The 12,083-nt window shown below is 42.4% G+C and overlaps 1 protein-coding gene across 1 annotated transcript; it reads right to left on the bottom strand.

The window, feature by feature from the left end:
- Positions 1–260: 260 nt before the first annotated feature.
- Positions 261–7,246, bottom strand: LOC124007364 (permeability factor 2-like). Its single transcript, XM_046317865.1, has 5 exons — positions 7,103–7,246; positions 6,459–6,621; positions 6,095–6,212; positions 950–1,027; positions 261–859 (listed from the first exon to the last, which is right to left on the bottom strand). Exons 2-5 carry the CDS (start codon positions 6,523–6,525, stop codon positions 793–795), a joined length of 330 nt encoding a protein of 109 aa, XP_046173821.1. The 5' UTR covers positions 6,526–6,621; positions 7,103–7,246; the 3' UTR covers positions 261–792.
- Positions 7,247–12,083: the final 4,837 nt, after the last annotated feature.

Below are 12,083 nucleotides of genomic sequence, written 5' to 3'. Positions count from 1 at the left end.
TATGTAATGATCGTGCTGTTTAATCACAGATTTCCCTCGTTAACAAAATAATCTCCCCCAAGTTAGGAGTTAAGTTTTCCATCACCACCACACACAGTTGGTGCTTAGTTATTTCCCATGTCCTGCTGTTTAATCAGTTTCTTGATATGTCACACCTGTCAGGTGGGTGGATTATCATGGAAAAGGAGAAATGCTCACTAACAGGGATGAAAAAATGTTTGCACAAAATTTGAGAGAAACAAGCTTTTTGTGCGTTTGGAAATTTTTGGGAATCTTTTATTTCAGCTCATGAAACATGGGACCAAAACTTGACATGTTGCATTTATATTGGGTGTTCAGTATAGAACTATATATATATTTATATCTATAAGATTAATGCAAGTACACAACAGCTGTTATGATATGGGTGATTTGTAACAAATCTATTGCCCCAGAGCAAGAACGTGCTACATTATATTCTGAAGCTAATCATAGACACATACTGTAAATAAAGTAGTGATATAACCCACACAAACATTCACTGTCATGAACACATTTAAAACAAATATCCATAAACAATTGTGAGAACCATTGAGGTAAGTCTCTGTGACAACATCTTGGCCCGTTCTCCTGTTTACATGGGAACGGAATGCATGGACACATTGTGTACTATGAACGTATTCCAGTAAGGAACCACCTCCTCCAGGAAGGAACCACCTCCAGACAGGCTGCAGTGACAGAGAAAGTCTCCAGCTTGACCAATGCACACTTGTAGGTGTGAGGCTTTAATCTATTTTCTAATTCTGTACCAACTCAGGGATTAGAAGGATTTTTGTTCTTCCTTCCCAGTCCTCCTTTTCGCTTCTGTTGCACCTCCAGTCTGAAATGCAAGTAAGGAACTTTTACTTTAGGATAAAAATGGTCCATTGCAAGTTACATTGAGGAAAGGTTTGATGGGGAAGTGTTTTACCTTGTTCTCATCAGGAATCTTTTTCCTAGTTTGCCCTCTGGGTTCAGACACTTTTTCTTACCATTCTTCATTGTGGCACTACAAAGAAAATATATATATATATGTTTAGTCTCACTTCCATACTATCTGAGTAGAAATATAATTATTACTCATTATTATTATTACTACATTATTATTACTCATTATTATTATTACTCATTATTATTACTCATTGTTATTATTACTACATTATTATTACTCATCATTATTATTACTACATTATTATTACTACATTATTATTATTATTACAACATTATTATTACTACATTATTATTACTACTCATTATTATTACTCATTATTATTATTACTACATTATTATTACTCATTATTATTACTCATTATTATTATTACTACATTATTATTACTCATTATTATTATTACTACATTATTATTATTACTACATTATTATTACTACATTATTATTACTCATTATTATTACATTATTATTATTACTACATTATTATTATTACATTATTATTACTCATTATTATTATTACTACATTATCATTACTCATTATTATTATTACTACATTATTATTACTCATTATTATTACTTCATTATTATTACTCATTATTATTATTACTTCATTATTATTACTCATTATTATTATTACTACATTATTATTACTCATTATTATTATTACTACATTATTATTACTCATTATTATTATTACTACATTATTATTACTACATTATTATTATTACTACATTATTATTACTCATTATTATTATTACTACATTATTATTACTCATTATTATTATTACTACATTATTATTACTCATTATTATTATTACTACATTATTATTACTCATTATTATTATTACTACATTATTATTACTCATTATTATTATTACTACATTATTATTACTCATTATTATTATTACAACATTATTATTACTACATTATTATTACTACTCATTATTATTACTCATTATTATTATTACTACATTATTATTACTCATTATTATTATTACTACATTATTATTACTCATTATTATTATTACTACATTATTATTACTCATTATTATTATTACAACATTATTATTACTACATTATTATTACTACTCATTATTATTAACTGAACGACTTGATTAGTGTAGTGTTAGCTAGCGACATAGTTGTCTTTGCTGTCTTCGTATCCAAGATAATTGTGTAGTTTAGAGCGTGTAGTCTTAGAGTGATTATCTTAATTTACCGAGGTTAGCTAGCCAGCTATTTGTCGTCCTTAACGTAGGAGACACTGCTAGCTAGCCAACAGCTAGCCAACGTCTACTGAATAGAACTTCCGCACTCAACAACCCGGTCGCATTCCGCTTCGCTCCACAGGTAGTATCACATTTTTCATTTCATTTCATTACAGCACAACGGTTTGATTTGTTTGATCGTAGCTAGCTACATAGCTAGCTACATAGCCGTCTGTGTATCAAAGATAATTGTGTAGTCTAGAGCGATTTTCTAGGTTAGCTAGCCAGCTATTGTCGTTCTTTTAACGCAACGTAACGTAATCAACACTGCTAGCTAGCCAGCTAGCCCCGAATAGCAGCACTGTAGAAACTACTACACTCAACGGAACGACTTGATTAGTGTAGTGTCAACAACGCAGCCACTGTCAGCTAGCCTACAAAGTCAACAACGCAGCCACTGCCAGCTAGCCTACTTCAGCAGTACTGTATCATTTTTAATAATTTTAGTCAATAAGATTCTTGCTACGTAAGCTTAACTTTCTGAACATTCGAGACGTGTAGTCCACTTGTCATTCCAATCTCCTTGCATTAGCGTAGCCTCTTCTGTAGCCTGTCAACTATGTGTCTGTCTATCCCTGTTCTCTCCTCTCTGCACAGACCATACAAACGCTCCACACCGCGTGGCCGCTGCCACCCTAATCTGGTGGTCCCAGCGCGCACGACCCACGTGGAGTTCCAGGTCTCCGGTAGCCTCTGGAACTGCCGATCTGCAGCCAACAAGGCAGAGTTCATCTCAGCCTATGCCTCCCTCCAGTCCCTCGACTTCTTGGCACTGACAGAAACATGGATCACCACAGATAACACTGCTACTCCTACTGCTCTCTCTTCGTCCGCCCACGTGTTCTCGCACACCCCGAGAGCTTCTGGTCAGCGGGGTGGTGGCATAGGGATCCTTATCTCTCCCATGTGGTCATTCTCTCTTTCTCCCCTTACCCATCTGTCTATCGCCTCCTTTGAATTTCATGCTGTCACAGTTACCAGCCCTTTCAAGCTTAACATCCTTATCATTTATCGACCTCCAGGTCCCCTCGGAGAGTTCATCAATGAGCTTGATGCCTTGATAAGCTCCTTTCCTGAGGACGGCTCACCTCTCACAGTTCTGGGCGACTTTAACCTCCCCACGTCTACCTTTGACTCATTCCTCTCTGCCTCCTTCTTTCCACTCCTCTCCTCTTTTGACCTCACCCTCTCACCTTCCCCCCTACTCACAAGGCAGGCAATACGCTCGACCTCATCTTTACTAGATGCTGTTCTTCCACTAACCTCATTGCAACTCCCCTCCAAGTCTCCGACCACTACCTTGTATCCTTTTCCCTCTCGCTCTCATCCAACACTTCCCACACTGCCCCTACTCGGATGGTATCGCGCCGTCCCAACCTTCGCTCTCTCTCCCCCGCTACTCTCTCCTCTTCCATCCTATCATCTCTTCCCTCTGCTCAAACCTTCTCCAACCTATCTCCTGATTCTGCCTCCTCAACCCTCCTCTCCTCCCTTTCTGCATCCTTTGACTCTCTATGTCCCCTATCTTCCAGGCCGGCTCGGTCCTCCCCTCCCGCTCCGTGGCTTGACGACTCAATGCGAGCTCACAGAACAGGGCTCCGGAAGGCCGAGCGGAAATGGAGGAAAACTCGCCTCCCTGCGGACCTGGCATCCTTTCACTCCCTCCTCTCTACATTTTCCTCCTCTGTCTCTGCTGCTAAAGCCACTTTCTACCACTCTAAATTCCAAGCATCTGCCTCTAACCCTAGGAAGCTCTTTGCCACATTCTCCTCCCTCCTGAATCCTCCTCCCCCTCCCCCCCCTCCTCCCTCTCTGCAGATGACTTCGTCAACCATTTTGAAAAGAAGATCGACGACATCCGATCCTCGTTTGCTAAGTCAAACAACACCGCTGGTTCTGCTCACACTGCCCTACCCTGTGCTCTGACCTCTTTCTCCCCTCTCTCTCCAGATGAAATCTCGCGTCTTGTGACGGCCGGCCGCCCAACAACCTGCCCGCTCGACCCTATCCCCTCCTCTCTTCTCCAGACCATTTCCGGAGACCTTCTCCCTTACCTCACCTCGCTCATCAACTTATCCCTGACCGCTGGCTACGTCCCTTCCGTCTTCAAGAGAGCGAGAGTTGCACCCCTTCTGAAAAAACCTACACTCGATCCCTCCGATGTCAACAACTACAGACCAGTATCCCTTCTTTCTTTTCTCTCCAAAACTCTTGAACGTGCCGTCCTTGGTCAGCTCTCCCGCTATCTCTCTCAGAATGACCTTCTTGATCCAAATCAGTCAGGTTTCAAGACTAGTCATTCAACTGAGACTGCTCTTCTCTGTATCACGGAGGCGCTCCGCACCGCTAAAGCTAACTCTCTCTCCTCTGCTCTCATCCTTCTAGACCTATCGGCTGCCTTCGATACTGTGAACCATCAGATCCTCCTCTCCACCCTCTCCGAGTTGGGCATCTCCGGCGCGGCCCACGCTTGGATTGCGTCCTACCTGACAGGTCGCTCCTACCAGGTGGCGTGGCGAGAATCTGTCTCCTCACCACGCGCTCTCTCACCACTGGTGTCCCCCAGGGCTCTGTTCTAGGCCCTCTCCTATTCTCGCTATACACCAAGTCACTTGGCTCTGTCATAACCTCACATGGTCTCTCCTATCATTGCTATGCAGACGACACACAATTAATCTTCTCCTTTCCCCCTTCTGATGACCAGGTGGCGAATCGCATCTCTGCATGTCTGGCAGACATATCAGTGTGGATGACGGATCACCACCTCAAGCTGAACTTCGGCAAGACGGAGCTGCTCTTCCTCCCGGGAAGGACTGCCCGTTCCATGATCTCGCCATCACGGTTGACAACTCCATTGTGTCCTCCTCCCAGAGCGCTAAGAACCTTGGCGTGATCCTGGACAACAAACTGTCGTTCTCAACTAATATCAAGGCGGTGGCCCGTTCCTGTAGGTTCATGCTCTACAACATCCGCAGAGTACGACCCTGCCTCACACAGGAAGCGGCGCAGGTCCTAATCCAGGCACTTGTCATCTCCCGTCTGGATTACTGCAACTCGCTGTTGGCTGGGCTCCCTGCCTGTGCCATTAAACCCCTACAACTCATCCAGAACGCCGCAGCCCGTCTAGTGTTCAACCTTCCCAAGTTCTCTCACGTCACCCCGCTCCTCCGCTCTCTCCACTGGCTTCCAGTTGAAGCTCGCATCCGCTACAAGACCATGGTGCTTGCCTACGGAGCTGTGAGGGGAACGGCACCTCAGTACCTCCAGGCTCTGATCAGGCCCTACACCCAAATAAGGGCACTGCGTTCATCCACCTCTGGCCTGCTCGCCTCCCTACCACTGAGGAAGTACAGTTCCCGCTCAGCTCAGTCAAAACTGTTCGCTGCTCTGGCTCCCCAATGGTGGAACAAACTCCCTCACGACGCCAGGACAGCGGAGTCAATCACCACCTTCCGGAGACACCTGAAACCCCACCTCTTTAAGGAATACCTAGGATAGGATAAAGTAATCCTTCTCACCCCCCCCTTAAAATATTTAGATGCACTATTGTAAAGTGGTTGTTCCACTGGATGTCATAAGGTGAATGCACCAATTTGTAAGTCGCTCTGGATAAGAGCGTCTGCTAAATGACTTAAATGTAATGTAAATGTATTATTACTCATTATTATTATTACTACATTATTATTACTCATTATTATTATTACTACATTATTATTACTCATTATTATTACTACATTATTATTACTCATTATTATTATTACTACATTATTATTACTCATTATTATTATTACTCATTATTATTATTACTACATTATTATTACTCATTATTATACTCACATCACTTATTATATTATACTCACATCAGTTCTGTCTTTGCACAGAAGACAGTATTTGGGTACATCTCTAACTTCTGGATGCGTTTTATCCTCACAGACTGCATTAGTTTCCCCCTGCATAGACATTTCTCAGATCTTCCACCTATTGATTTGAAAGAACGACAGTTAAGATATAGTCCCATTACAACAAAAAACTAAAGGTAATTGTTATTACTAGCTTTCAACATCTGACTCTGCTATTCACTTATCAAGGTATCCACATCGACACTGGAAATTGTGCTTAAGGTACATATGAAATCACATAATGGTAAGAATGTATTAAATGAACACATGAAATAGAAATGGGAGATATACAAATGTCCTCTATTAATTGAAGAAGCTTACTTACCAGGGGATTGAGCAAGTCCAGCTCCGAAGACTGTGACACAAAACAGGATCAACGTTGCTGTCCTCATGTTTGTTTGAAGTGTGTGCTACTGCTGAGAGCAGGTCAGATGTCTTTATGAGTGGCTAGTGGTTTCACTTTCCATTTTAAGCTCAGCTAATGACCTCTACAATGATAGGATAGTACCACAATCAGTTTTCTTCCACGCCCTGCAGGGAAATCCCCAGCAATAGCAGCATTTCCCTTTCAAAAAATAATGTCAGCTCTGTGGTTTAATTTCCATTGATTGAAGCAGTCAGAGGGGATGAAGCAGTTTATGCCAACAACAAATCTAAACATGTTCAACCCAATTCTGCAAAACATGGTTACATAGAGCAAGGGTTTTCAAACCTCTTCTCAGGGACTCCCAGCCATTCCATATCGTTGAACTTCCCCACTCTAGCACAAGTGATTCAACTTGTCATCAAGCCCTGGGGCTACAATAAAATAGTGGAACATCTGTGGGTCCAAGAGGAGAGGTTTGAAAACCATTGTTGGATTCTAGCTTGAAATATACTTATTCATGTTACCGTACTAGAACTTATTGATTACTTTACATGTATGAGGAATGTTAGGGGTCAAGAGGAACTTATCAGAACTCAGGATACCCAGATGCAGGCAGAAGACAGGTCAAATGCAGGCAGAAGGACATAATCCAGGGCAGAGTCAATAAGGTACAGAACCGCAGGCATGCTCGGGGACAGGACGGGCAGAGATTCGTAAATGGGTCAGTCAGGCAGGTACAGAACGGCTGGCTGGTAAAGAACGGCAGGCAGGCTCGGGGTCAGGGCAGGCAGAATGGTCAGAACCGAGGAAACTAGGAAACAAGACTTGATAATGTAGGGAGACAGGAAAACACGCTGGTAAGACCTGACAAGACCAGATGAACTGGCAACCGACAAACAGAGAACACAGGTATAAATACACTGGGGATAATGGGGAAGATGTGCGACACCAGGAGGGCGGTGGAGACATGCACAAAGACAGGTGAAACAGATCAGGGTGTGACAGAACTAGATGTGTGGAAAGTTACTGATTGAGAACAGGGAAGTGCACAAAGTTGATATTTTGTTCACATATGTTATAATTGAATATGAATGTTCTTAAGGAGGGAGGCAAAGGGAAACAGTCTAGTATCAGTTCTTGATAAGAGAGACGAGTTGCTGAGGAATCAGGACCATGAGGGATGTGGAATTCAACTTGAGATAAGGTCAACAGATGAAGAGAGAAGACATTGCTGGGAGGGGGGGCCATCCGATTCTAGACCTCACACATTTCCACAACTTTGAGGGTCCTAGATTTTGGCAGGGCCATGCCAATACCAGTAAGAGGGACCTACAGTGTTACGGACTAGCAGAGAATAATGTCCATCTTAAACATGCAAGAAGATAACTAACACCTTGTCGGAAGGTATAAATATGTGCTGGTATTATTGCCTTTGCAGCTGTATGACCCAGTGGGTGAATAAACTTGGTTTGACTTTTACTCTGTTCAGAACCTAACACCACGGACGGAGCACTTGATTCAGTAATACATATTTGTTCTATCATTGCCATCTCAATCTTGATTGTACAACGCACCACTGAAACATCTTTACATAATCCCAACCCCACAGAATTCTCAGAAGGTTATGTCTCATCCATACCGTTTCTATGGCTGTTATGGGCAATGTCAAGAGCTGATCAAAAACAGTGGTACTGAATGCTTGCACTAACTTAAACTTGACAGACACACACTTAATTTGAAGACCAACTTTAAAATATAGAATGCAGGGGTGTGTACTGAACATGTAACCATTATAAAAAACAAAATGGTCTACGGTCAAATGCATCTATAGTTTTTAATGAAGTGGTCGCTGCATTCATTTAGATTATTTCAACATAGTCTAGATCAGTCCACAGGTTGCATAAACATTTTTTAGTATCTCAATATTGTGTTATATGTTGGTAGGTTTAATAAACAAATATATTGTATACATTGATAATATTATTTTGTCAGAAATTGAAGCCGTTGATACAGTTGTGTACTCTATCGCCCGCCCTGCTGATCATGCTCTATCTGATCTACATTAAGCTTTCATTATTTTGCAACAAATATTTATGGATCTTAAATTATTATAGAATACACAATATCTCACCCTTTAATGAAAGGAAAATGTCCTTTCCATCCATCACCACGGTCTGTCACGAAGAAATGTAATGTCTGAAAAAAACATGTATTATTTTATAGTCTTTCCTACAATGGTATGTTATAAAGTTTGTAATAATGTACAACTGCAGGCCTCCAAGGTTTTTACATAAAACACTCGTGATGCATGTTTAAATATTAGTCGAATTTGGTAATTAATTCTAACATGTTTTAAAAAAGGTTGTACTATATATTTTGGAATTAAATCAATGGTTTTAAAACAGTATCTCACCCTTTAACGATGGGAAAATGTCCTTTCCAGCCATCACCCCGGTCTGTCGCGAAGGAAAAAGACACGGAAGATCAGGGTGCGTGTGACGGAGCAGCAGGAGGGTGTGTTCGTTTCAAAAACAAAAAGGGGAGCGCGCGTGTGTGTGTGTGTGTGTGTGTGTGTGTGTGCGTGCGCGTGCGCGTGCGTGTGTGTGTGCGTTCAACAGGGCCCAACCATGTAGCCCCATTCTATCTGTAGAGAATCGTTTGAAACCAATGTTTGCACTATCATGCATATGGCATGTCCGGATATCTGCCGACCCCCGGGGTTAAACATTGATATCTCTAATCAGCGTCTGGTGCCCCCCACCCCAGGTTGTAGACAGAATGTGTCGACATCCCCTCCTGTTGTTTGAATTCACTGCCATTGTTCTCTAAACCAAATATACAGGGTGTTGCATACATGATATCACCCGAAAAAATGCCACCACGGCCCTGTAAACTCATTCCGTACTTTCGCTAGTTAGGGACAGAACGTGGAGTATATACTTTAACACTATGTTACCACACTTTAGGCAAACCCACAGAATATTGAGCTGCCAGGACAGATTAAAAAAGAGATGTGAATAAGTGAATCCCTCCTAATAGATATTTCTGAAGGCTACTGGACATAAGTGATTGGGAAGCGACTGTTAGACGTGGATTCTCAGAAGCAAACTGCGCCCTGTCCTTTACGTAGCCCTTCACGATCACACAATTTTCGGCGTAAGTCCAAATAATCATATACCCAAGAATATTTATATATTAAAAAACGAAAAGTGTGCACTCTGAACGACTTCGTAAGACACCAGGCAGCAGTCTCAGAACAGATAACATAGTCTGTGAAGCCCTCCTAATGGATATTTCTGGAGGTGAGTAAGTGAAAAATATATTTTATGTTTTGATGAAATATTATCGTGATATTATTGTAATATTAAACACAAGTTATTTGTGTTTTAAACAGGGGGTACAACGATGATTTATAAAAATATTTTTAGGAATGATGGACAACTGACACAACGGGTGACTCGGATGCATTAGGGAATCTGAACGACATCGGAGGAACCGATGAAACAGACAGTATTCTGCCTGGTAAGTTGTTGGTTGCAAAGCACTGCACATCAAAAGTGATTTTTATACTCCCAAGTGATGATTTAAATGTACAATTTATATCAATTTGTTTGTAAATGTTATTCGAACATCACACATAAGATGCAGCGTTTTTTGGAGAATATTTGTTGTGCATTTTGTTGTAAAGAATTCCCGCCAGTACTAGCTAGCAATTTACTGTGTCTGGTGGGGGGGTTTCATATATTTTCTACAGTGCGTGAGTGCAGTGTTGGATGGTGAGCCGTGCAATTTTGTGCTGTTCCTATCAGAATAAATCTCCATGACTGGTGCTACACGTTGGAGTTCGTGTCAGAGTACTGTTCCACTTACAAATCTCATGTCTGAGAGTAAGAATGTGTGGCGGAAGAAAGTTACTACTGTTTTTCTTTCCAACATGATCCATGCCTAGCCAGTGGCCGGTCTACTGCTGCCGCCCCCAGACTTCATATGCCTCTGAAAGCAGTGGTTTGATCTCTGGTCTTGCACTCATTTTCTGTGCTATATCCCTCTCATCTGTCTGTCTAGGGGCCCTCTCATCTGTCTGTCTAGGGGTCCTCTCATCTGTCTGTCTAGGGGCCCTCTCATCTGTCTGTCTAGGGGCCCTCTCATCTGTCTGTCTAGGGGCCCTCTCATCTGTCTGTCTAGGGGCCCTCTCATCTGTCCCTCTCATACATGTTTAAGAACAACTGATCTAGGGGCCCTCTCATCTGTCTGTCTAGGGGCCCTCTCATCTGTCTGTTTAGGGGCCCTCTAATCTGTCCCTCTCATCTGTCTGTCTAGGGGCCCTCTCATCTGTCTGTCTAGGGGCCCTCTAATCTGTCCCTCTCATACATGTTTAAGAACAACTGATCTAGGGGCCCTCTCATCTGTCTGTCTAGGGGCCCTCTCATCTGTCTGTTTAGGGGCCCTCTCATCTGTCCCTCTCATACATGTTTAAGAACAACTGATCTAGGGTCCCTCTCATCTGTCTGTCTAGGGGCCCTCTCATCTGTCTGTCTAGGGGCCCTCTCACCTGTCTGTCTAGGGGCCCTCTCACCTGTCTGTCTAGGGGCCCTCTCATCTGTCTGTCTAGGGGCCCTCTCATCTGTCCCTCTCATACATGTTTAAGAACAACTGATCTAGGGGTCCTCTCAGCAGACTTGGGGGTGATGTTAAGTCCCCATATTGTTATTTTTATTCATTTTTTTGCCCCATATTACCAATGGGGACACCTGGGAATTTCCCAGAGGGGTAATTACACTTAGACCATCCTTGAAGGTTCATGATTTTAGAATTATGTCAGACAAGAGGAAAGAGTATTTTAAAGTCAAGATTTGGAGTGCTTTCTTTCCTCTAGTCCAGCATTTCTTAAAGTATGGGTCGAGACCCAAAGTCGGTCGCGGACCTGCTAATGGTGGGGCGCGATTATATTCATTACTGCTATTGATCTGGCCAAATGCGGTCTCTGTTCAGTTTTGCAGCTGCGCAAGAGTGAGAGGGAGATTCCCCTGTCCTTCGCGGTTTACCGGATATTTTTTTCTGTAGTTTTCTTTAAGATCACTCCGTGACACACGATGCAGCGCAGTCTTTCAGCAGTAGATGTAAAGAATTGCTATTCTCTTATGCAAGTGATCAGCCTACTGCTAAATACATGGCTACAAATCACAGTAAAGGATGTGGGGCCCCCTACAGGATAACTCACGCACACACACCCCCATCCAGCACACACACAGTCCCCTTTAGCTGAACGGATGTGACGGCGGGATTCGAGAGTGACGGACGGCCCAGCTGAGCCAATGGCGGAAGACTACAGACGGACGGCCCAGCTGAACCAATCCAAAGATCCGATCTCCCAGAATCAACCTACTTTCTGTTTTGTATAAATTGTATTGTAACGGTTCACTCTTTCTCTTTTTCCTGCTGTTCTGTGCGAGCGAATGGGAGAGCCGTATATACGTGTACCAGATATTCTCACTCTGAATAAATCTGTCGCTTGTCGTACAATCTACCACCTTGTCTGAATCGATCCTTAACCGGCTCACCCTTCTACATATCCGTTTATCA

The sequence above is a fragment of the Oncorhynchus gorbuscha genome, linkage group LG20, assembly GCF_021184085.1.
Source record: "Oncorhynchus gorbuscha isolate QuinsamMale2020 ecotype Even-year linkage group LG20, OgorEven_v1.0, whole genome shotgun sequence".
NCBI lineage: Eukaryota > Metazoa > Chordata > Actinopteri > Salmoniformes > Salmonidae > Oncorhynchus > Oncorhynchus gorbuscha.
Note: the sequence above shows the minus strand (reverse complement) of the source record. Positions and strands in the feature narration are given on the sequence as shown.